General features: G+C 33.2%; 1 protein-coding gene across 3 annotated transcripts in view; it reads right to left on the reverse strand.

The window, feature by feature from the left end:
• Window positions 1-318: 318 nt before the first annotated feature.
• LOC126777155 (uncharacterized) overlaps window positions 319-26,770 on the reverse strand; it is a 130,244-nt gene continuing 103,792 nt past the window's right edge. For 2 of the 3 annotated variants that reach the window (XM_050500082.1, XM_050500083.1), the window contains exons 3-6: window positions 23,026-23,163; window positions 22,564-22,700; window positions 4,502-4,727; window positions 319-3,594 (exon numbers count right to left, since the gene is read on the reverse strand). In XM_050500082.1, coding sequence (XP_050356039.1) covers window positions 1,385-3,594; window positions 4,502-4,727; window positions 22,564-22,700; window positions 23,026-23,163 — 2,711 coding nt within the window. In that variant the 3' untranslated portion in view covers window positions 319-1,384. The remainder of the gene's footprint in view (window positions 3,595-4,501; window positions 4,728-22,563; window positions 22,701-23,025; window positions 23,164-26,770) is intronic. The other variant, XM_050500084.1, reaches the window with a different exon arrangement.

The following is a 26,770-nucleotide window of genomic DNA, read 5'->3' on the forward strand; positions in this document are numbered from 1 at the left end:
TTCTTCTGTGTGTCCTTACAACCATTTTTCAAGCACGTTGCTTAAACGCAAAAGAAATTTCACAAGATCAATTAAACTTAAAGCTACCATCGGTTCGGATTATAGATTCAAAATTCTCTTTTAATTTTTTAAAATATAATTCATATCCACTAATAATAAACCTTACAAATCTTTATCTAGTAAGACCAATATTTTGTTTTCTTTCAAATGACCGATTACAGATGAAAACAAGAGAGAAATCAGTTTTTAACAAACAAAGGTCATTGAATAATTCAAGTTAGCAAGTCTTAATAATAAATAAAATAAAACGATAATATATTTATATTCATTTATTTATCTTCAAAGCATCTCTTAAACAGAATTTTACATTTCGTTTTCGAGTGCGTCAGACTTAAAATCAAATCTATATTACAGAATATTTTAATCTATATGGTACAAACAATTTACAATAAGTATATAATATAATAATTGTCATGTGATATGTGATACTTAGAAATAGAGCCCAACTATACACTAAGGAATACGATTCAATATATATAAAGTTAATAATGAATTACAGTGTCAATTTTTTATTTATTTATCTTAACCAATCAAAATAAAAACAGTATGTTTTTTAACATTGAAAATCAAGTAACAGTAATTGGCTTGAAAATCGATTGTAAATATAAACAAAGTTTTGATTATTCAATACAACTCTTACACGAGAATATAATAAGGGCTATATTTCTATAAAATGTTTAAGGCTTAATTAAATAAGATAAAAATAAAATTGAGCACCTATTGTAGCACCGATTTTGGTCATATAATATTTGATCGATATATTAACGTAATAAAAAAACTCTTTTGTCTATGGAAGTGAATTATTATTTTAAGAATCGTAAAAAAAAAACTAATGACCTGCAGAAAAACATACAAGAATATGACATATGCAGGGTACTTATAATTTTGATGTTATTTGATTAAAAACAAACATTATTTACGAAGCAGTTTTCATGTCATTAATAATGCTTATTTTTTTTACAAATACACATCGGTGTGTAACATATTACGACGCTTACAAATACGTAAATACGTATTAGTTTAAGGGTGCCAAAAAATAAAAATATATAGGAAACAACTATCGCCTCTTTACAAGCAAATAATTAGAGTACTGTTCTAAAAAAACAACTTTTGCAATTCGGATGTAGTAATTGAAAACACAAATTATCACTGATCAGCCTCTAGCTTTTATTATTATTTATAGTATGACACGCGAACGAGTGGTAAATAACAACTAGAAACTAAGCGAACTACGGAGGCGACATTTTAATACAATTTTTAAGAATATTGCTTAGTTTTGTGACTCTAATGTGATCTATTATTGGAATAATATAATACAAGTAATCTATTTTAAAGTATCATAGATGGCCTCGTTGGGATATGTACCATTCAAATGGATACTGTTACTAAAACTTAATGAATTATCTTTACTGAGATGGACCTCCGTCCTGTCTAAGCTCTGATCTGGGTAATCATCCATATTACTAGTTATTTCTAATCTAATAGCATGGATTTTTGGTTCTGTACTTTTATTGTTTTTATCACGTTCCCATGAATCTATAGCTATCGATACATCATTCTTACTGCCCGTTTCATCGAAGTCACTCGACGCGACGCTTGAATTCTCTAATTCGAAATCTGTTGATCTTTCTATCACGACGACTTCTATATGCCTGAACGGATTGTCAAGGTTTCCATTCATCTGTCTCGCTCTTTCGTCGTTACGACTATTCACTTCCTTTTTTACATTGCATATCACAGGATCCGTTGCAAGTATATCTATATTGTAATCATATGTTTCATCTTCACTTGTTTTATTACCGTTCGGTGCGCATATCTCTGCGTATATATTATCAGTACTCGAATCTGTATCTAGCTTCTCTTCTTCAATGTCGACAGCATCCGCTACTTGGCCGTAAGGCAAATCTTCAATAACGGGTAACTTTCGTTTTTGAATTGATGATATGGATCGTCTAAGTTTCTTCTGAATTTGTGGTTCTTCTTCCGATATATCGATGGGAAGTGGTTCGTCAATATCAGACCTGTTTGGTGTTGGTGCTCTGGGTTTATCGATCTTTTTCCGGAAATTAACAAGTTTCTCGCTATCATTGGAACGTTCAGTTTTCGTTGGCATACTATTGCTATTGCTTGATTCTTTTTTGTCGGTTGATTTTTTAGGATGAAGTAAATTAGAAGTGGATTTACTGAGCACCCTTTTTGTCTTGACATGAAATTCAGAACACAATTTTTCCGTAATAAAAGAATGCTGTTTGTAATTAATTTCGAAGTCACTATCGTTGTATAGAGATCCAGCTCCAAACATATTAATGTCTTCACAGCTTTGTATTTGATTGTATGACTCAGACTTAACCATCGCTTTTTCCGGTATCAGGTCTGGTTGTATCCTCTGTCTTCTCTCGAGATTTGATGAAGATTTGCTTGCTGCTGATTTCTTAAGCATATTTTCGTCGAGAGATTTCAATTTCCTACCAGAGCTCGAGTCGCTTTCCATTGAGCCACAATAGTTTATTTGATCGACGCTAAGATTTTTCCGACCGTGTTTCATATTTATACCACTATCTTCCTCTTCCGCATACGAGCTGTCTGGCATGCCAGTTTGTACTGACACCGATTTCGTCAGCACAGGCTTTTTGTGACTTGAACTACACTGACTCGTTCCCATATCTGAGGAAGAAGTTGTAAGGCTTTTGTACGAATGACTTTTTTCAGCCGTTCCATCGTTCTTTCGAAACGCGCCAAATTTATCTTCAATAAGTTTCGCCATATCTTGATAACGTTCTATCGAACTGTGTTTCTCGCCTAATGGATCAAACGGATCTTTAACGTCTCTATACTTTTCACCGTTTTCGATAGCCGTAATTTTTTCATCTAACTTCTCCGTACTCTTTAAAAGTTTTAGATTTTTAAACCATTTTCCTTTCTTCGGACCAGAATCTTCTCTAAATACATGCATTTTGTCGTTGGTAAACTGTTCCGATTCAACTTTTTCTTCGCTTTTATCATCTTTACCTTCATCGTCACTATATACATCATAGTTCATATGCTCGAGTTCGTTTTTACTTAAAAATATAATAGAACCTTCAGTTTCATCTGGTATATCTTTTAATACTTTATCACTTTTTCCAAACAATCTTGACGTATCAATCTTCAAGCCTTGAAGGGTGAATTTCTTTTCCTTTTCAAATTTGACTGGTTCATGGTCTTCTTTGATAAGATCCTCGACTGTCTTCGCTTTGCTGACAACAGTTGAGTTTGCGTAGGAGATCTGCCTGATCCAGTTGTCAACGTTTAGTTGACAGAAGGTTAGAGCTTTCTGAAGGCGTGCGGAGAGAAACATTCTTTTCTCGCTTTCGAAGCCGAGCTGTGTTCGTCGTACCTTTATATTACTGTTTAATGGTAGAAGTTGTAAGGTTTCTTTAGGATGATACCGTGGGTCGACTTGTTTGCTCGGACTTGACGGCAAGGAGTTGTATTCCGGGAGAGTGCACATCACCAGCACCGGTTCCGTGCTTGCCGCCCGGAGCAGAAGGTCTTCTGTAAATGAAATATTCTCAATATTATTTTGTGATCAAAACGTTTCTTTGGATCTGTATTTATTATTGCAGAGTTTATAGATGAATGATGTATGTTCGCGATCATGACAAAAGCCTTAATTTAACGAATAAAACACGTCCAACTGGTCTACGGGTCTAGTAATGCAAGTTTATTTATAGGACCATCTCAACGCACTGCGAGCAATAACGATTATTATCGATACTTTATCGTCCGTATCGTAAATTACCAACTACAATTATGATATCATGTGATGTTTTGTAATATCACCGTTAAAAAAATATCAAGATTACTTTCTATATGTTATCATTAAAGGGACCTGATCAGACTAATTATGTAAAATGTCGTTGGATTAAATTAACGGCATAGTTTATATAAAGAAAGATGGTGGTAGGGCTTTGTGCAAGATCGTCTGGGTAGGTACCACCCACTCATCAGATATTCTACCGCAAAACAGCAATACTTGATATTGTTGTGTTCCGGTTTGAAGGGTGAGTGAGCCAGTGTAATTACAGGCACAAGGGACATAAAATCTTAGTTCCCAAGGTTGGTGGCGCATTGGATATGTAAGCGATGGTTGACATTTCTTACAATGCTAATGTCTAAGAGCGTTGGTGACCACTTATCATCAGGTGGCCCATATGCTCGTCCGCCTTCCTATTCTATAAAAAAAAAAAAAAAGATGGCGGCACTTGTATATGGTCTTATATTCTTCATGATTATTAGCATTAAAGAGACAAATTTTTTATTTATACGAATGTCGTTTATCGAGATTAAGAATATTAATCTACATAAACAGTTCCATTTATTAAGTTTTATAAAATTTAAGTGCTATAAAATATCAACATCAAACTACCAAATACGAAACAGATAAAAATAAATGATTTACCTCCAACATCATGTGCCATTTCAATAGGAACAGTGCCAGCCAGCAGCCTCACTCTGGTAGGTAACCTCCACAGGCTTAATAAATGTGGGAGCCTGTGAGCTCGCGAGGAAATATCTGGCGGTACTGGAGTCGAAGATGGTGATACATCATCCCATTCAGCAGGGGACAGCTCCTCCGGACATACTTCATACATCTCACCCTTGGTGTTGATTGGCACGAAGAACTCCTATAATTTTATAGTATCCTGGTAAGTATATGTTGTTGTTATATAAAACATTAGATAGAATAACTATTTATTGCAAATTATTCTTTTTTTTCGTTTCTGATTTTTGTACGTTACTAAAAATCACCGCATGCAGCGTTTATCTCCGTAAAAAGTGTTTAATTGCACTTATTGCAAGGATCGTATTTGAAAAAAATTGTTACAAATATCCTACTGAGTATTTTATTAAACATCAGTGTTCATTGGAGTTAATTATACCGAGCTGTTCTCATGCGGTTTGGTGGATTAGGTGAATACACATGTGGGGCAGAATTTAATTCGACGCACGCTCACACTGAGCATGAAATGAATTAAGAATAACCTACGAATATGAAAACTCAGTGGTGCTTATATCGGATGAACACGTTTTCTTAATATTTACATGTTTTAACGAATTCGATAGGCCACCAAAAATTCGTTCATACATATATCATTCCAACACTAGTCTTCAAAAGCCGCCTTGAATTAGTATGATTCAAAAATAACAGCAATAGCCGCTATTTCGTACAATTCTAATATTAAACGATCCCGCTATATAAAAGATAGCATATTCAACACAAATATGCAAAATTTCATAATGGTTTAAGTTGATTAGACGTGAAAACTCACTTTCGCATTAATAATATTAGCAAGGATATGTTACATAGTTAATTAAATCATATCACGTGAGAATGAAACTTAAACAATAATACTTCTCGTGCTATTAATCACAAAACATGCAACGTCACGCAACAGGTTATTGTTTATGGTTACATTCCAACATGGCCGCCTTGTAATAAAGCACATCCACGTATTTGCGAACTTGTGCCATTGATAGAATTATAAGCGACTATTAAATTAATAAGTAGCTAGTTAAGGATTTACTTCTTTACCCTGTATTGTTAAATACTTGTTTTTCTATCTGCAAGAATAATGAACAAATTGCCGAGAAAGCAAGAGCTTTTCTTGCCTTTTAAAGTACGGATGGCAACACTAGTTCTATGAATTATTAAAAAACCAGCTTAAAAAACATTTATTCTAAAACTAAAATGTAATCTATAACCATATATTTCGAATCAAATATAAATTGTTATATGTATTTGATCTATGTATTACATTTTATAATGTTAGTGCCTATCATACTATATAGGTTAAAAACCTAACTTTTAGCAGCTATAATTACTAAGATCTTTCATGAAAATATAACGAGTATCTAACATACAGCACAAGCTTTAAGGAAATTGAAAAGCAATGGTTATTATCATCCCCGTATATATCGTTGGTTTAAATGAAATATGAAACCATTAGTATATCACTGTGTAATCAATTCGTGACACGTTTACCCGCAAGCAATTTAGCTACGATCAAAACTGATTAATCCTTTACTTAGCGGTATAAAGTACCATAGAGAGAAAAATCGGTTACATTTTTTATTAGACTGTGACGTAATCTAGTACTTAAATATTTTTATTTTATTAATGTGCCAGTGGCGTAGCTAGCATAGGACAAAGCGGTGCGGTGCACCAGTTTGTGATCATTAGTGATGTCACATCCGACATTCAACTGGAAAAAAATTAATACCCGATCCGCTCATTTCGAAACCGTAACAGCCTGTGAATGTCCCACTGCTAGGCTAAAGGCATCCTCTCCTCTTTTTTAAGGTTTGGAGCTTATTCCACCACGCTGCTCCAATACGGGTTGGTGGAATACACATGTGGCAGAATTTCAGTGATATTAGACACATGCAGGTTTCCTCACGATGTTTTCTTTCACCGTAAAGCACGAGATGAATTATAATCACAAATTAAGCACATGAAAATTCAGTGGTGCTTTCCCGGTTGAACCCACGATCATGGGTAAGATTCATGCGTTCTTACCACTGGGCCATCTCGGCTCTCATTTCGAAACATCATTCGCTAATTTATTCAAAAGATACTGTTTCCGATAGCAAGCCGAATAACAGACCACAGGGAGTTCATGCTTAGCAATGAATATAACAGAAAGGACAGTGTAAACATTATAGTATAACATATTAATTGGTATTTGCCTCCCGTTTCAATAGTGAAAACTTTTTACATTGAAAACTATCTATCAATTAAGACATAATAGGTATAACAATCCCTAGAAAAAAAGTGTAAATAATCCGATACCGAAACCAGCATTGCTTTTCTGTAAGAACTAACGTATCTCACTCTAATGTTTATTTATTTATTTACAAAATATAAGTAAACATTACAGGTTTAACCTAAAGCATTTACTTATTTAATTAATACACTTCCTTAATTATTATTGTTTGTATGTATTCCGCTGCCGTTTTGCAAAATACAGCAGGTGATGAGTTAAACAAGTCGAGGCTTGGATTCCAGGCCAGGACACCATTGAGCAAAGTCAACGCGCGCATCAAAGGTGACTCGCTCACCAGTACCAATAGACGAGCGCGAGTGTATTTGTCAGGAACGTTCAACGATATTAGCTCTAACACTGAGGGATTGAAAATGGTACCCCTGAGTAACAGGAAGAAATAGCTTAGCAAGGCCATATGTCGTCGCATTTCGAGGGAATCATATCCTGTCATTCCTTGTATAAATAAACTAGGATAACAATAAGGATACCCTACGAAGAATCCGTATTGCTTGTAGTAAAGCCACCTCAAGAATTTCTTTTGGAGTTTCTCCACCATGAGTTTGTATTTTACCTCATGTGGACTCCAAATAACTGAGTTACTTTCTAACGTGCTTCTGACGAAACAGTTGTACAAAATTTTGACCGCAGCAACACTTTCAAGGTTTTTTGACTGCCTCAAAACAAAACCTAGGCACTTGTATGCCGTTTTTGTAATATTGTAAACATGGTCGGTAAAGCTCAGGTTATCACTTATCAAGACTCCTAAGTCTTTGGTAGTAGATTGCCGCCCTAGAACAACGTCGTTTAAACGATAGTCGTATTTGACTGGCATGTTTGCGCGTGTGAATGATATTATAGAACACTTTTCATAATTAAACATAAGCCTATTCCGCTTACTCCATTCTTCAACATTTTGGATATCTTTTGTAACATCAAGCAATCCGATGGCGTTATGATTTTTAAGAATAATTTCAAATCATCTCCAAATAACAAACTATGAGCTGCACTAACGGCATCAGGCAAATCGTTAATAAAAATCAGAAACTCAAGAGGCCCTAAATTGGAACCTTGACTAATTCCGGAAAACGTAAAATATGGTTCTGAGAGTTGTCCATTAAACTGCACATACTGCCTCCGGTTACGGAGGTAGAAGGAGAAAAATTGTAACAAGGCAGTTCGAAATGTTCGAAACCAACTTACCTTAACACGCTATTTTGACGCTTGTGCCTGATAATTATTATAGTCAAAGACGCATAACAATTAATTATTTAGGATCGTGATCGGCGGTGAGTTTATATTTTGTCATGGAAATGATTTAAAGATAGTGTTGACGGTAAGAAAGACTTAGATCTGTCTAATCTATCTAAATCTAAAAAGGTTAAATTTCTGAACTTTTAAGCAGAGTGTAAACCATTTTTTATTCCTCACATTTTATTATAATTACAACAATATTCATATTTTTATCTCATATGAATTACTTCGATATAACTTCTAAATTTTCAATAGTGTATCACAAACTGTATCGAGAACGGAGGCGTCGAAGCACATGCTTGCCAACGAGTTTGGTATAACCCAAATACTCCATACAATGGTGTAAGCGTTTATCTGATGCGAGTACAAGTTCATTACTTAATACATCTTACCGGGCTTTAGGGTTGTCACCTTTGTCATTTTAGTTTCATTATTTATTTATAAATGAATACCGATATTTTAAACAATGTAGTAGAGTTTGATGTTAATGTTATTATTTTGTTAGTGATTGGCATTTATAGTACTATTTCGATTGATTAAAATGTAGATGAAGTAGAATTTCATTTATGACATGTAAGTTAGTTACACTATTTATTTTTTATTTTCTAGGTACAATTTTTGCGTTGATTACTTTGTTTTATGTCATTTAAGCACAATATATATATTTATTTTACACAAAAAAATATTCTTGGGCTTGCGTCTCGCATAGAAGTTTTATTAACATTTTTTTTAAACGCACACTAACCAATGGCAGCTTAATAGTAAATTACGTCAAATTCGATCTTCAAATCATGCCCAAAGATGAATCATTTTAGAAAATTTATGACCATACATTTTATCAATCTTAATTTAAAATGTGCTAGTGACAACCCTATCGCATATTGTATTGCAAAAAGTTAGAGAAAAGTTGAGCTTGTATGCAAAACACTATTAACATCACACTCATTTATCTCCTTGTCACTCGAACTAAATATTATGACTTTTTAATTAAATGTCATGTTGTTTTTTAATTTGCAACATTTAGTTTAATCATAGTCGGCCTAGTTTTGCATAATTTAACAATGAAGCTCTTATAGCCACTGCATATTTACAAAATATGTTATGAAAAAAATTTGTAAGCTAGGTATTTTAATTTTTGAGAATAGAGATTGCCATTCAACGGTAATATTCTGCTAGTTATCTTGGACTCATTCCACGCGCTCATGATTTGTACTTTTTTCTTCTGTCATATATAGAAAAAAATACAATTGTGGTACATCAGAAAAATTACCCTGAAGATTTTGAAATAGCGTCATTCACAACCGTACTAAATTTCCTTTCATAACCAGGCTTAGGAGCCTTACTTTGAACTATTGTCATATAATTCCACTTATCGCCATACATCGCGAGTTCCTTGCTTAATTTTCTAGGATTTTTAATTGACGCTGTTCTGGAGGTCCAGGTGATCACCGCATTTTTTCCATACTTCTCCAAATCTAATATTCCTTGGTTGGTAGTAATGGTACCATCAACATTTATCACCACTAAACTGGGAACGCACGTAATTCCATACATATATTTGAGCACAACTACCAGGGGATCAGAATATTTAAGAGTAAACCAATTCGCTTGTTCCTCGTATGCATGATTAAAGTCTTCTTCGGTCTCGTCCATCGGTACGAAGATGACTTCGATAGGAAGGTTCACGAACTTGACGTTTTCATATATTTCATAGAATTTCTCGACGATTCCGTCCTTGTCTACACCGCAGGATGTGAAAAGGAGGACAATAACGTCCGCGTTCGTTTCAAACCACTCGATTGGTATCTGCTCGTCGTTTTTGTTAAAGATTGCCGCTTCGTTAAGCCATTTGTACGGCTTAAACTGGAGATCCGTTGGTTCCATTGATTTATTTCCTAGTAATATATCCACGATTATTTATTTCCGCTATTACGTATTGGAACCTTACAAATCTTATATTTAATAATTCGTTATATAAATAAACCCCTATTATTTTTTGATATTATACTGACACCTGTCAAAAATATCAACTCAGTTGAATATTTGACAAATAAGGTATCAAAAACACGTCCAATTTACGTGAAAAAAGGTTGAAGATTAGCATAATTGAACTATTGCGATTTTGCGATATCAAAACTTTACTAAGCTTTAAATTAATGTAATATAATAATTTGACAGAATTATTGAGAGCTGAAATCGCAGTACCAAAAACCATATAAAAAGGTTAGGTACATTAAATTATGTAAAAAGAAATAGTTTATAAATAAAAATCTGTGAGTAATCATTTAGAAATATCTTTGCTCAAATACTAAGGCAATTTTACTTTTTAATATGAAATAATAAATCAAAATTTCAATCGTTGAGCCACAGATTATTAAAATATACTTTTTTTAGTCTATATAACGGACCAACAATAAATGACCCATTATGAATACCCTAATACAGTTCAAATGTTGACCTATATATATAACATAATAGCTCGATTTTGGTCCAAAAAATAACAACTCATAACTCTTATTACTTACAAAATAAAGACGTTTTTCTAGTAAATATTATAACATGAAACTGCGAATAAATGTCACAGTAAAATTTGAATATTCTTCTTACAATTAGAAATTTATTCTTAAGCTTTATGCTTATGTGTTAAGGTTGATTTTTGTATGACAAGTGTCAATCAAAGGATAAAATAACGTTTGCACCTTTGCAAGTACATTCGTGCGATGTTTGTAAATTAACGAATGGAAGAATTATACCGGACTGACCGTGGTCGAAACGTGACTATAAAAACTGTCACAGAATATAAATGTCCCGTCCATTGTTATAGGATTTTGAGCTCAATCCAAAAAAGTAATTAGGTCGAAAATAATTTAAGCTCTCGCAATCAGATGGCATTGTTTTACCAACAACTTTGTTTCCTCTTAAACATTTAATAAATACATATAAAATATTAAAATCGATACGCCTGTATATACTGATACGTACATAAATAATTCAACACAATATAATTAGTTACATTTAATTATAATTTTCGTCACGTATTACGTTCGGAATGTTTTCTTAAATGTATATATGTTTGTATGTTTAACTGTGTGAAAATATTTCATACAATCGATTAAAAAGCATAATAAAACTTGATTGAAACATATAACATGCAGCCTTATTAATAAACGGGCGTTTAGTTAAACAGTGATTTATCTCTTTCTATCATCATTGATTTGACATTCGAAAGAAAGGGACACAGATTAATTCGATTAATGACCTCCTAAACAACATTAAAACATATGAACAAAGCTTATTACAATACGGGCTTATATAATACGTATGTATATAATTACAAACACACATAAACCCACGTACCAAATGTTAGAATAGCAGTAAAACATTTTAGTATTATTTTTATATTTCGTTAAAATATAATTGTACTGAATCCACATGAGTGAACCACTGTATTTTAAAAGTCAATAATAAAGACATTAAAAGCAAGAAATTGCTTTATAATATAACTCTAGCTAGTGAGATGTTATAAAACAATAAATAATTGCCCTGCCCTTTAATTAGACTCCTAATGGGGCGTAAAATGCATTTTATCATATCGTTTAATAAGAACATGGGTTTTTAGTACCAATATTATTTTAAATTATACAATCGTATACAAGTATACAATAACTGATTACGAACGCACAGCATGCTAAGTCTAGAAAGCTGCAATTTGAAACAAAAGTTTAGTTTAAAAAATACTTTTGGAAATTTCAACTTTAATGATGCAGAAATAAGACTCATTATATGATATCCATGTATACATTATAAAATAATCACAGTAATATAGTTTCGTATAATTACGTTAATTACAAGTTTATACCGTCGATGACCTTGTGTGTCTCTCAATGCCCTTCAAAGGTCATCGGAGTAGTTTACTCAGGTTAGTTTTAAGGGTCAAGGGATCGCTAACGCCTACGAAATAATATCAGATGTTTCTCAGAAAAATCCTAATCACTGTATAATTATATAAGGTTCGATCGTTTTAATATTTATTTTGTATAAGATATTCTTCCAAACGCATTTCTAGTTAGTATACAAATAAATTAAAAAAAATCAAATTAGTTTACAAAAAATCTGCATCTTAATTTAAGCTTACATTAATATGCTTAAAATAAATAATATTACCTTTCGATTACCTTTAAAATTATAACTAGAAAATCAGAATTAGAATAAAAACAGCGATCCTGACCGCTTTCAGACACGGCGGCCAATCTCAAGAGAGATTAGCCAGCAGGACTTATTATAGTACGCAAGTGCGCGCAATCTATGCACTCTCGACACCGTCACTTTCAAAATCTGATGAGACCACAATCCGAGACGACCGGAAAGAGTTTAGGCGCAGGACCAAAAGCTTTAAGTGCTTTCCGAGGCACGGGAGCGTTTACACACTTCCAACTTCCATCCTCCGGGCCGCTACTAAGTAACATCGACAAACAAAAACGCAATATCTTTTTCTTGGCCCGTCCTGGGGTTTCAGAACCTTAAGTTTTAGGTTGTTTTTTGGCATCATCATAATAAGTTATTATCTTAATAACTAATATAAGTTAGCGTCTTTATAGTAGAACCTTGAATTCCGCCAACGATACAAACGCTTATAATCATATATACCATCCGTTATTTCCACTCTATTCCACATGCAATTAGTAACAGAAAAAAGTAATCTACCGATAAAATCACGAATGTACGGTTAGAGTAACGATAACAGTGATTTATCTCTTTCTATCATCATTGATTTGACATTCGAAAGAAAGGGACACAAATTAATTCAATTAATGACCTCCTAAACAACATTGAAACATATGATCACGAATGTACGGTTAGAGTAACGATAACAGTGATTTATCTCTTTCTATCATCATTGATTTGACATTCGAAAGAAAGGGACACAAATTCATTCAATTAATGACCTCCTAAACAACATTGAAACATATGATCACGAATGTACGGTTGTAAAATTACCAAACGACGTAGGTATATCAAGTATTGTTTCGTCGGGCCAAATTAGATTTTTGTCGAAGGAAGAGTGTTCGCTTTTACAAATTACTTCGGAATGGAATAGTGGGTCAGTGTTTTTTGGCCTTCAATTAGGGTCACTGACACGACTCGTTGTATGAACTTTATTATAAGTACTGTTATTTTTTTACGATTGAAAAAGGTTTTATTTTTTATAGAATAGGAAGGTGCACGTGCATATGGGCTAACTGATGGTAAGTGCTCACCGACGCTCATAGACATTGGCATTGTCAGAAATGTTAACCATCGCTTACATTACTAATGCGCCACCAACCTTGGGAACTAAGATGTTATGTCCCTTGTGCCTGTAATTACACTGGCTCACTGACCATTCAAACCGGAACACAGCAATATCAAGTATTGCTATTTTGCGGTAGAATATCCGATGAGTGGGTACATACCCAGACGAGCTTGCACAAAGCCCTACTACCAGTACATAATATAATAATTTTATATTATGAATTGCATTTAATTGTAAACCAATTATACTGTTACTTATTATCAATTAGCTACCTGATTAGACTTCGCACGGGTGCCATTTACTAATAAAGAAAATGTAAGTATCAACGCTTAGCAAGAAAATGTGAATATTAAAATTGATCCATGTCGTAAATATTCAAATAAGGCTTAATTAAACAACCAATTACAGATATTATCGGCGATGTACGTGTAATCTAGGTAGAAATGGCCCCAGTCAGTAAAGTTATAAAATAAATAATTGCCGGTTGAGATGTTAAATTGAAATAAACTATTAATAAAATCAATTATATTTTGAATTTATTTCAGAACATGAAACTTTTCAAACAAACCTCTTTGTGAAACTAATTTGATTCTCAATGTTAGATTCGATCTTATAATAAAGAACTAGACGGGTACAATTCACTAAATATGATGCGTGTATCCTTTATATAATTTGATTATTTTAGCCAATTTCGAATATCAACTTCTGACGTTTCATAAATCTACGTCAAGTTTCGAATGCGTTCGTACATAATACCCCCCACATATAAATGAGAGTCAAGCCATTGAAGTGTTGCTTTAAATAGACAAATATTATTACCGCACTATATTTTTATAAGCTCCTTAATTCAATTAAGGTGGTGTATTATCAAAGTAATAATATCACGCGTTATTACATTTTATCGATTTTATTTATTTGTAGAAAATTAAATTCTGTGTTTGCTGTTAAGGTTTTTAGGTACTAAAATGGTAACACTTCCATTATTTTTTATTACGATGAGTAAGCCAGTTACAGTCAAGTTAAATCCAATTAGTGGCACTCATTGGTCGGGGTACGAAGGTTATAGCCGTTTCCTAGTAGTGAGCTCTTCGTCTGCATGCATCATTACTACTTGTTACATGAAACAATAATTAAAGTCAATAGCCTCTTCGTCTGGCTTAGTACGAATCACTTATTACTAGTCTCGATATGGAAAAGTGGTTAGAACGCGTGAATTTTAACCGATGATTGCGGTTTCAAACTCAGGCAAGCACAATTAATTTCCACGTGTTAGATTTGTGTTTATAATTCATCTCGGGCTCGGCGGTGAAGGAAAATATCCTAAGGAAACCTATCCACGAATCCGCATTGGAGCAGCGTGGTGAGCTTCCAAACCTTCTCCTCAAAAAGGAGAGGAAGTCTTAGCCCAGCAGTGGGACGCTTACAGGATACTTCACTATATAAATAAATAAAAACTTAATTAAAAAATGTCCGGCTTTTGGTCTGTCCCACATATTAACTTAAAATACTGTATTATTACTATATTCATTTCACTTTACAGTAAAACTGCAACGAATTTAATTTAACAAAAACATAAACATACGTTTTAAACAAATTTCAATTACGCGTCAAACTGTGATTTAAATGTAATCGATTTTCACAATCGACATTTCATTCGCTAGTTTCTTTTAGCAATCCAATTACATTTACGATTATTTTATGAGCAAAACAACTTTCGTCCTATTTCATTATCGTCTTTTGTGTCGTCGTTAGAATCTGTCCATTAGTTCGAAAGTTTTTACGAAAAACCATACAAACAAACTATATTTATAATTAGCTGGGGCTGAATTCTACTAATTTATAACGATTACGATACGTTTCTGATTCAATTCCGATCCAACTTTCGATCATCTGTATTTATTCGAATCGGAAACGAACCGATATGATAATGTATACCGTTGTGTCAAGACCAAACTTAAGTCTTAACTCTTATAACGATAATCGATAATTAAATTAAATAATAGAAAAACGGTAAAATAGCAACGATCACGCTTCGATTCGATTACGATAAAGTGACAATTTGTTAGTAGAATTGGTCCCCTGTTCCCCGCAACTTTTTCTAATGAATGGCATGTATTATATATCACTCTCATCCAGATCTCAAAAAACTTATCTATAATTTAAATAAATTTCATTATTATCTACATATGTTTGTTGGTTTAGTAGTAACAAGGTAACAAACAGAAGATAAGAAACAGGCTGATATTTGAAATATATTAATAACACGCACTTACCACTACTATTGTTAAAAAACACAATATATGAATATATTACCATTATAATGCCATTATAATTAAATAATAATAACAATATCTTGGGACATATTCACACACGGCTATCTGATACCAACCTAAGCAGAGCTTGTATTATGGAAACCAGACAACTGATATACTAAATGTACTACTTTTTTTTGTAAATACATACTTATATAGATAATTACACCCAGACTCGGGACAAACAGGCATGTTCATGCACACAAATGTCTGTCCTGGATGGGAATCGAACCCACAACCTTCGACGTGAAAGGCATCTACCAACCACGCCAATCGGCCCGTCAAACATAATTAACAATAAACTAATACGCTTCGAAATAAAATTGATAAATATTTTACAAGACAAATTTACATACAAATACCATCCACGGAATGTAACTGAGAGCTAATTCATGACAACGAGTCACTTATGGATCCCATTACCATTTCTTGCCATTCGTCTTCGAGTCGTGCGCTTTGAGAATAGCTCGCAGGGGTCTGGATAAAGTTAGACTTGGGTTACATTTGAGTAACTTAAGAGGTGTATGGAGATAACGTCTTCGTTTGTGACGAATTTGATTATTAATCAACAAAAAATTGTTTTTTGTTTTTTAATTTGTACTGTCAATAATATGTTTTATTTTTACTTTATTGAAGAACAAAATGATTGAGACTCAATAGCTGGAGACATTCTCTACCAGTCAACCTTTAGCCAAATCAGAAACATGAATACGGTAAGATGAATACAGATAAAGGCAAATAAAAATGTATAACATATATAATATATATAGACAAACAGTATTTATATCAGCAAAATATCTTTAAAATATATCATATTATAATATCTTGTCATTACCTAAATTAAAACGTTAAAAATATAAAAAGGTATTTGTAAAATTCTAGAATGTAAGATCGGATAAATTAACTTGTACTAATTATTATTCAAATTAATAAAATTATTTTGAACGTGACCATTATAGTCATTGTTTTATACAAATAAGAGTATTAATGTGTGAAGCTTAATGTTTAGTAGTTAATCCACGGTAGCATGCGAAAGCAACCCCGTGGCGCTTTTCGTTAAGACGAAAAGGGTCCCACTGGTTTTTTAGCGGGTATTCCGATGTTCGAGGCGCACTCGGCGCCTTAGGGTCCGTTCACACAGACCGGCTCGGAGAGCATCGGCCTGCTTTTTTCTTTTCACACAGACCGGGTCGTATACGCTTGGAATTGGCCGGAGCGGAGCCGCCAACTATTTCACATCGACCGGCTGGAAGAGATCTGAAAGCGGGTGCGAGCGAGAAAGAGCACGCAAGCGGAGCCGGTCGGCTCCTTTTATTACTTCACACGAAGCGCGTTCAGGCATTTTTAATGACAAAAAAGGTGCAAATGCAAAAATAAACTTTACTACAATCACTCAAAACACTGTTTCCAACGTGATAAAAATCTGCTCTCCTCTCCGAGCCGGTCTGTGTGAACGGACCCTTAGACACCGGCGAGCCCCACAAGCCACACTGTTCCCGTAAGGGATTTTCCAGCGAAAAAAAGGGTTATTAGCTAGTAAAACTTCCTTACTTTTAGGTAACATATCAACTTATTATCAAGTTCTGAGACATTTATGTGAAATCCGAAATGACAACAATGTTTTAAAAAAAATAAATACAAGTATTAATTATAAAGACTGTGCAAGTTATCATCACCAAACAGCTTCCAAATGAACTTTCGAAATGTAGATATTGCCATTATGAATAAAGTCATGCTAGGCTTTTATTGTGACATAGTATTATGTCCAGGGAATGGAATACCGTTGTCTGTAATATCCAACTAAAGTTTGTCTTTCCTTGTTTTCTATTCTTTCCCGCTGTAACATTTTCACTCTATTAATAATTACTTAAACCAACATCTCAAAAATAAGTAATATAAATTTTTATGTAATAGGTAGGTGGACGGGTAATTCGGTCAATTGATGGTGAGTGGTCATCACCGCCCATAAACATTGCCACCAATCTTGGGAACCAAGATATTATGTCCCTTGTGCCTGTAGTTACTGGCTAAGTACTGCTGTTTTGCGGTAGGATAGGTGATGAGTGAAGGTGACAACTGAACCTAATATATATATATATATATATATATAATAAATTAATGCATCTGTTATTAAGTATGAGAATTTAGGATGCCCAAATAGACATGGCATGTACGATACGATGTATGATATGTACATCAATGTGTAAATAAATAAATAATAAATTCCGAATGATAAAAGGTACAGAGTACGCTTATTTATGAGCAGCGGTGATATAATTTCATCGTCCGCGGTCCGCGCGTAATGTGCCCGCCTACTAAATCTTAAATAATTAACCTCATTACCCCGTAAACAAAATGACAAACGCATCACTTTTCGCATGCGTTATACATGATTGAGTTATCGAAGACTTCCGAAATACGCATCATTTTGACATTTTAAATATTATATAATTTTAGTAGTTTATCAATCTCTTTTCTGAATTGCACGTTAATGGATTTAAAAATTAAATGAAAACTATTATAATAATTTTATTTCTATAATATACCAGTTTTCTAAACGTCTCTTGTTTTCCTTAAGTTAAAAAAATAAAATAAAACAAAACGTGACAGCCCTATTCCATCGTCCTAGCAACACGGTTCACTGAGGACACTGCCCTCACACAGCAGAAATGTACAAACGGACTGTCCATCCAGACGCCATAATCCCTATTACAATAGCTATAAAGTTCATTTTATTGTTTTCAATTGTTCAAATAAGTTGGCCCTGTAACGAATTCTTTACTTCATTTTGCCGTGTACATAAACTTTATGTTGTATGAAATACAGTTGAATTTTGTTTGACTGGAGATCGTTTTAATTCTGCAAGATCTTTACTGTCGAAGTCCTGCTGTGCGTTACTATGGGTTGTCGAAGGAAAATAGACAAAGAGTACTTAATGTTCTTTCGAGTGTAAGGATGTATTTCTTTTTAATTTCATTGTAAATGCTGGACGGTCTCGTGTAATGCTATTTTATAATAATGAAGCTTTTACATAAAGCACTTCGGTTACGACAAGCGCGTAGGTAATGGGTTTTTATGTAAAGTACATAAGAATAATGGACATAGCGCTATTTATTATTCATAATTAAATCGTTTTTTAATTTCACCCTATTAATTATTCATAAATTAACATACGCATTAAAGGTAACGGTTAATATAATTAGAAGCACGATGTAAATGACGTCATACATAACATAACAATTCGATATTTAAAAGTAAATATTAACGTAGTATGACGTATTTCACTCGTAATAGTGGGTATGTTGTAAACCAACTTACGGTGATACGCTATTCAGAGGCGTGTTTCCTTTATATTATTATATTAAAGTTCATGACTTGGTCAAAGTGAAATCATCTTACCGAGGAGACCAGGACCGCCGAGATGGCCCTGTGGTAAGAACGCGTGAATCTTAACCGATGATCGTGGGTTCAAACCCGGGCAAGCGCCACTGAATTTTCATGTGCTTAATTTGTGATTATGATTCATCTCGTGCTTTACGGTGAAGGAAAACATCGTGAGGAAACCTGCATCTCTAATTTCATTGAAATTCTGCCATATGTGAATTCTACCAACCCGCATTGGAGCAGCGTGGTGGAATAAGCTCCAAACCTTCTCCTCAAAAAGAGGAGAGGAGGCCTTTAGCCCAGCAGTGGGACATTCACAGGCTGTTACGGATTAAAGTTATTTTTCTCTTTACAGTGCATCTGTTATTTTTTAATTTTCCGTTTTTTTATTGTTGACATATAAGCGTAGTAAATATAAAAGTAGATTACCGCTTTATCCGCAATTTAATCAAATTTATTATTTTATTTTTATTTTATTGAATAGATAAGCGGACGAGCGTTCGGGCCACCTGATGGTAAGTGGTCACCAACGCCCATAGATATTGTAAGAAATAATAACCATCGCTTGCATTGCCAATGCGCCACCATCTTTGGAAACTAAGATGTTATGTCCCTTGTGCCTGTAATTACATTGGCACTCATCCTTCCAACCGGAATGACAATACCAAGTACTGCTGTTTTGCGGTAGAATATCTGATGAGCGGGTACTACCCAGACGAGCTTGCACAAAGCCCTACCACAAGTAGCTTTTTTAATGACTTAAGTTATTTTTTTGTTATGCTGCGCTTGCTAATCTAGCAGTCTTAACATTAAAATGCATTGCAATTTTAATTAAAAGGCAAGGAAATAATCATAGAAATTTATCTTGTACTTGTTGTGTAAATACATCATATAATATAATATAACTAAAAATTTATACCTATATATAATTATATATTATGGATATATTCGAAATAATGTAGTGAACATTTTAAAGTGTAACAAAACATAACTGTTATATTAAATGGCATTATCAAGGAAGCCGATATTACAAAAAAATGCTAATCATTGGAAGCCTCTGTTATAATAACAAAATAGGTGGATTATAGCAATAGGGAAGGTTGCGACGTCAGTAAGCAAGCTTTAATGTGCTGCTTATTATATACCTAACTAACAACTGATGAGATATCAATAACGAAACATAATATATATATATATATATATATATATATATATATATATATATAGTCTCTATTATATATAATAATACTGAATAAATTATCAAGATCAGTTGTCGGGTTATAGAGAAATTAAATAAATTCCTTCAAATTAAAATATTTTTTCTTATATTTTTTAACATGATATGTTTTACGTAAAATAAAAATATATGAATTACCTCAATAATATAGCTAAACGAAGAGATTCATGATCACAAATCACAATATTGACTTGATTACAAATAAATACAAAGATAATTTATATATTAAAAATACAATTTATATTATATTTAAGGACTGTTAAATATTCTCCAGCGATATATCTAAACAAAAACGATTCCTCTATATCTAGAAATCGAATAATAATCGAGAACCGATATTAGAGGCGAATCGATTTTTTCGCTTTGCATTGTTCGAGGTTCTCGTGATGTGGTTGATTAATCGATATTATTTCAGTAATAAAGTGCATCTCGCGTGTACCCTGCACCGTGTTTATACTTGATAGAAACACATTTCTTGTTTTTATTTTCTGGACCCGCCCGCGGCTTCACGTTCTCGTGATAATAATATTAGACTTTAACGAGTAATTCGCCCCGTCTTCGCACGTTCACCGACGGAGTGTTATGCAGAGAGCTTCGAGAAAACAATTTGCTATATAGATGACATAATGCTAACTTATATAACAACAATTTCAAAGGCTACACAACAATGATAAAAATCTATGGATTATATAGCTTATATAATACTACATACATATACATACTGCATATTCTTTTATTTTAGCAGGAATGTCTTCCTGACCGATAATGGCTATTTCTGCGCAGAAAATATAGTGCACAAGTGTTTGTGCATACACAGGTTCAATTTCTATTCCCTTTCATGTAATCTGATGTGATGCCAAGTTTAATACGACAGAAAAGTTTAAGCGCAAGACCAACGGCTTTATGTGCCTTCCGATTTACAGGAGGGTTTTAATTAAAAAAAAAACGAATATGAATATTTAACTGACGCATCAACAGCTACCCAGTATTCCACGACGCAGTACGAACAGACAAATTTAAAATTAACCGCTATAATCGCTTTATTAGCGTAATACACACACACACACACATGACTTAATTAAGTTATAGCTTCGCATGTCCTTCAAGTGTTATGAATTGTTATCAATTAATAATATTTGTTGCAATTAAAGAACTTAAATAAAAAAATATAAAATGTGCGATTATATGATAATAAATATGTTATTCGTTATAAATAAACTATAATAAACTGTGTTTCTTGTCGTTAGTGTTTTATGATATTTATTTTGGCTGCGTTTTGAAATATGATACTCTTGAAGATTGCACGCATCGCATTAATTAATGATTAATTAAATCAGTTTTTTACAGTGATAGAACAATATCAGAATTAATTTACGAATACTAATTTCCATCTGTCTTATTAATATATAAAAAAATTTTTCGTTAAGTTTTTTTTAAATGTATCCTTAAAGTGAGTTTATTAGGCCTAAAATAAATTGTTAACCATATAAAACAATTGTATTAACCTCAGATAACCATCTGACGGCATATATTTAATAACAAGAAAAAACTTGCGTCGAAAAATATTTTTAAGAAAAGAAAATCTTTATAAGTAATGTTTCTATGACAATTTTATTTTAAATTTTTACCTAGATATATAGTCACAGCTTAATATAGTCACACAAATGTTTTAAACTCATGAACGGAATTATGTATGGAATACACGCAGTAAGACGGATACACATGTAGACAATATATTTACCTTGAAAGTAGCAAAATTTTTAATTCTATGGGACGAAGTTGCATTTAACCAAATAGTTTTTATATATTATACAGCCTGCACAGCTGGGTTTATTTAAATCATTTTAGTTAGTGTTCCGTTTTTAATAAAATACGAAGAATAGTTTTATTGTTTTATTAAAATTAACATATACAGTAAGATATAAGAGCCTCTAAATATTCTCTTATTTTAAGGAAAAAGTTTGAAATTTATTGCACCTTACTATAATGCAAGTAGATTGGCGCACATGTGGCAGATTTACAATAGATACACTGTTTTCTTCACCGTCAAGGCCGAAATAGATTATAAACATAAACAATTTATTGAGCACAAGAAAATTCAGTGTTGCTTTATATTTGATAATAATCGCATTTGGTTAATAATTATGATACACGTACCTATATCACCTGTCATTTCTGTTTAACAAAGAAATATTACATTACATTAATAAGATAACTCACGTTTCCCTGCGGGTCGATGAGCTGCGCGTACTTTGGAGCCTTAGCTTTACTGCCGTCCGCGAAAACCCCAGCAAGCCTTAGCGGCGTGCCCGGCCGCGCAGCCGCCCGCTCATACTGCGCGCCCACTCGACCACTCTCTGGATAAATTACAATAATTTATTATTGACACCTTATTATATTCAGTATAACACTATTTAAAATGGCTTCCTTAAGAAATTTTTAACTTTTTTCTTCAAAACGAATTTAGAAACAAACAAAAGTAAACTTGCCGCTATCGAATTTACGAACAACATTTATTTGTCTTACTGAGGAATAATATCATTGAAAACAATATAATTATTATATTTAATAAAATATTAACTTAAAATAAATAGTATATCATTAGTCTTGACTAGCTGACAGACAATAGGAGCTAAATAATTATATATGATATAGTAGTAGTACTTTGTTAGCGGTTCTTACCTGATGCTGGTCTCGCTCGATAGGCGGAGATAGCACGAGGGGACACGAGAGCAAAGGCCCGGCTGCGAAGGAGAGCTGCGATGGAGCCCCGTGCCGTCGCAAGAGCCCCACCACGGCAGCCGCATGCAGAAAACCAACCTACGACAAAAAACTATCATTAATATACTTAAATGTGTAAATAAAATAAACTGATGTTCGGGTACTATATTCAAGAATTATCTACGAGGCGTAATTTGAAAAGGTCCTAAGAAAAAAACATTTCATAAGTTCCGAAGACGCATGTATGTGACGTATAGGAACAACTTAAACGACTCGTAACTCAAAAACGATCGGTTATAACAATTTGTCAATAAATTCTCAGCCCGGAGTGTGAAAGTTCGCAGAGTTTACAGTCCCGCACCTCGGAAAGCACGTAAAGCCGATTGTCCTGCGCCTGAACTTTTTCCCATCGAATTATGAAAGTGAGGAAATAGAGAGTGCACCTGTGTTTGCGCACACACCTGTGTGCTATAATTATGTTGGCTAACCTCGCTTGAAGATCAGTCAGATGGACATCATCAATAAAAAATATAGCAGGCGAATATTTACAAATCGATTTCTCTTTTTCAGATATCAGTTATTTGACATTCGAAAGAAGAAGACAAAGTATCTATACGTGAATACATCCGCTTAAAAAGTGTACAATTTAAAGTCAACAAATATGAACAAACAGACAAGATCAATCAACTTTCTCCAAGCAAAAAGAGAACAATTACACGTACTTATATGTTAAACAATGGTCCCTTGCGTTTCTTAGAAATATGAATGGTCGTTAAACACGGGTTGTTCACTTAATATATACTTTGACATTAAATATAATTGTTCAAACATTAAAAACTAAAAATTATTTACTGTTTATTTATTACGTCTTACACTCGATTAAAACGGCTCCAATTAAGTTTCCCTGTGGGAGAAAGGAGGGTTCAAACGGCCAAGATACGCCAACACACTACAAGAGTTGGACGATCGATATACAAATATACTTTGACGTTAAATATAATTGTTAAAATAACAAACTAAAAAGTAATTACTGTTGTTGTGAAAGTGGCGATCAAATTGGCCATCTGATGGTAACTGGCCATCTGCCCATAGACACTAGCGCTGTATAAAATACAAAACAAACAATGTCTTCTAGCTACGTCCCTAAAAAAACATTTAATAAATTTTCTCTAAAAATATTAATCTAAGTAAAAGCATGTTTTTTTTTCTTTGAACTTAAATTGAAAACAAATGAGCAAATGCTTTATTTTTTTTGTAAATGGCTACTTTTCGAATTAGTAATTAATTAAAAGTTTGGTTTATATAATTTTTATTCTTACGGTAAATGTTGTTTACACATTTAAAGGTGTATAAATTCGTAAGAGTTTCTATTTTGTTCGTTAATATTAAGTATTTAGCTATAAGTTGATGATGTTACTATCTCAATAAATAAATAAATTTTATGCATGCACGGAAGTGGTGGAAGTAATCCGTACGATTGAAGAATTACCACTCCAATCGAGCCGAAACACAAACAAATGCTTTACGGTACCCCATTATTTAGTTGATTTATAATTACAATAAATCAGAATAATAATAATCTAGTTATTTAAAGTAAAACTCAATATGAAAAAAAAAAACGTAAAAATAAATCAGAATTGACAATTAGAATATATATTTATATTTAAATTCGATCTTAAAATCAAACCGAACAAGGAGGTTTCACTTTAGAAAAAAAAATGTATTACACAAGTATTTCAACCCTATAAAGGCCGTTTGTGACAAAGGTCGCAGAGTTAAACCCTATCCGGTTTTATCGCATTCTCTTCTTTTCGCATTTGCTCGCTGAATGCTAATACGTATGTAAACTTGTTAGTAGTTACTCTTTAGCAGGTGTTACCAGACTTATAAATGTTTTACATTGTTTTAAAATCACGATTTATTTCTTTATATGCAAGACGTTTAGCGTCTGAGTATTGTTATAGAGAAACAAAGATATAATATTTTATCTAAATAATAGACTACGTTTTACTTACTATCGCCATATTTCCAAAATGAATTAAATTATTTCGATGGAATTCTTTTGGAAGATAGGTATTTATCGTTGCAATGACAAGAAATAAATGTTTTAAGCTTTATATATTGAATCTATACTAATATTATAAATGGGAAAGTAACTTTGTGTGTCTGTAAATTTCGCATTCGCATCGCGTACCTTTCACGGCTAAGCCGCTGAATCGATTTTGATAAAATTTGGTATGAAGCAAGCATGAAATCCAAGAATGGATATAGTATACTTTTTTATAACTGTCACTGTCACAAAACTTGCGGAAACTAGTGTTATATATAACAATAAAAACTTACTTTGATATTTTTGAACTCATCTCTGACACTACAAGTCGGATTTATTATAATATTTTTTGCATTTTATAGAGATTACAGAGGTTATAAATAGAGGGCTACTGAAAAAACGGGTGAAATGGGACGGAACAACTAGTTTAATAATAAAAGGGAAAAATATTAAAGGTTTATTTTTATATCTTAAAGCTTTGCGCCACGATTCAAACAGTTAACTCCATCTATTTAACACTAGATGGAGTTAACTGTTTGTTTTAAATTTAATTTATAATGTCAATTTATTCTCTAACGATAGATACTCTTTGACTTGTATATTAAAGTTACAGTCGACAGTTCGTGTGGTTTTTTTTTTTTCATAAACTTAATTTATATTAGACGAATAACTTACAAACACAATAAATATTTTTCATATAAGCATGAATAAAATATAGATACCGTATAAATAACCGGCATTATTTAGTATTGTTGTGTTCCGGTGTGAAGGTTGATTGAGCCCGTGTAACTACAGGAAAAAGTGACATAACCTCTTGTTTCCCAAGGTTAGTAACGCATTGACGATGTAAGGGGTTAATATTGCTTGAAGTGCCAATGTCTATGGGCAATGGTGAACACTCGCTAGGTGGCCCATTTGCCAGTATTCCTACCTAAAAAATACAATAATAAAAAAAATGTTACTAGCATGGTTAATAGTGAAGGTTCTTCGATTCTAATCTTTTAAATTATAATTGTATTTAATATTTTCTCGTCTTTTCTTTATTTTAATAATGTTTTAAAATAAATTATCACCAATAGCTGGACGCAAGATGGCGCTGGCGGGCGTGTCCGGCGCATAACGCGGCTGTTAGCCGGAGGACGAGCAAAAAGTTCAGACAGGCACTCTCATCGATACAGAGTATATGAGGCATAGAGAAGTTTGGGAATAATAAGTCATTAAGAGACAAGAGTACAGTAAATATATCTCGAGCATGCGTATATGTTGAATAATACTGAGGAGAAAACGAACGAATGTATACGTCATCTCGTGCTTGTCGATGAAGGAAAACATAGTGAGGAAACCTGCATGTGTCTAATTTCACTGAAATTCTGCCACATGTGTATTCCACCAACCCACATTGGAGCAGCGTGGATAGATAAGTTCCAAACCTTCTCAAATAGGAGAGGAGGCCTTAGCTCAGCAGTGAGATATTCACAAGCTGTTACTGTACTGTATTAGTCTATTTAGTCATACACAAGGCAGAGTTAAAGGCATCAGAACTTGCGTTTGGACGCCTATGTGATAGTCTGAACAAATCAGATCTGCGGTGGGCAGACCATTTCGTGACTCTGAAGAGAGTAACATCAGCCTCTAGAATTGGAACAAGTCAATAAA

The sequence above is a fragment of the Nymphalis io genome, chromosome 22 (genome assembly GCF_905147045.1).
Source record: "Nymphalis io chromosome 22, ilAglIoxx1.1, whole genome shotgun sequence".
NCBI lineage: Eukaryota > Metazoa > Arthropoda > Insecta > Lepidoptera > Nymphalidae > Nymphalis > Nymphalis io.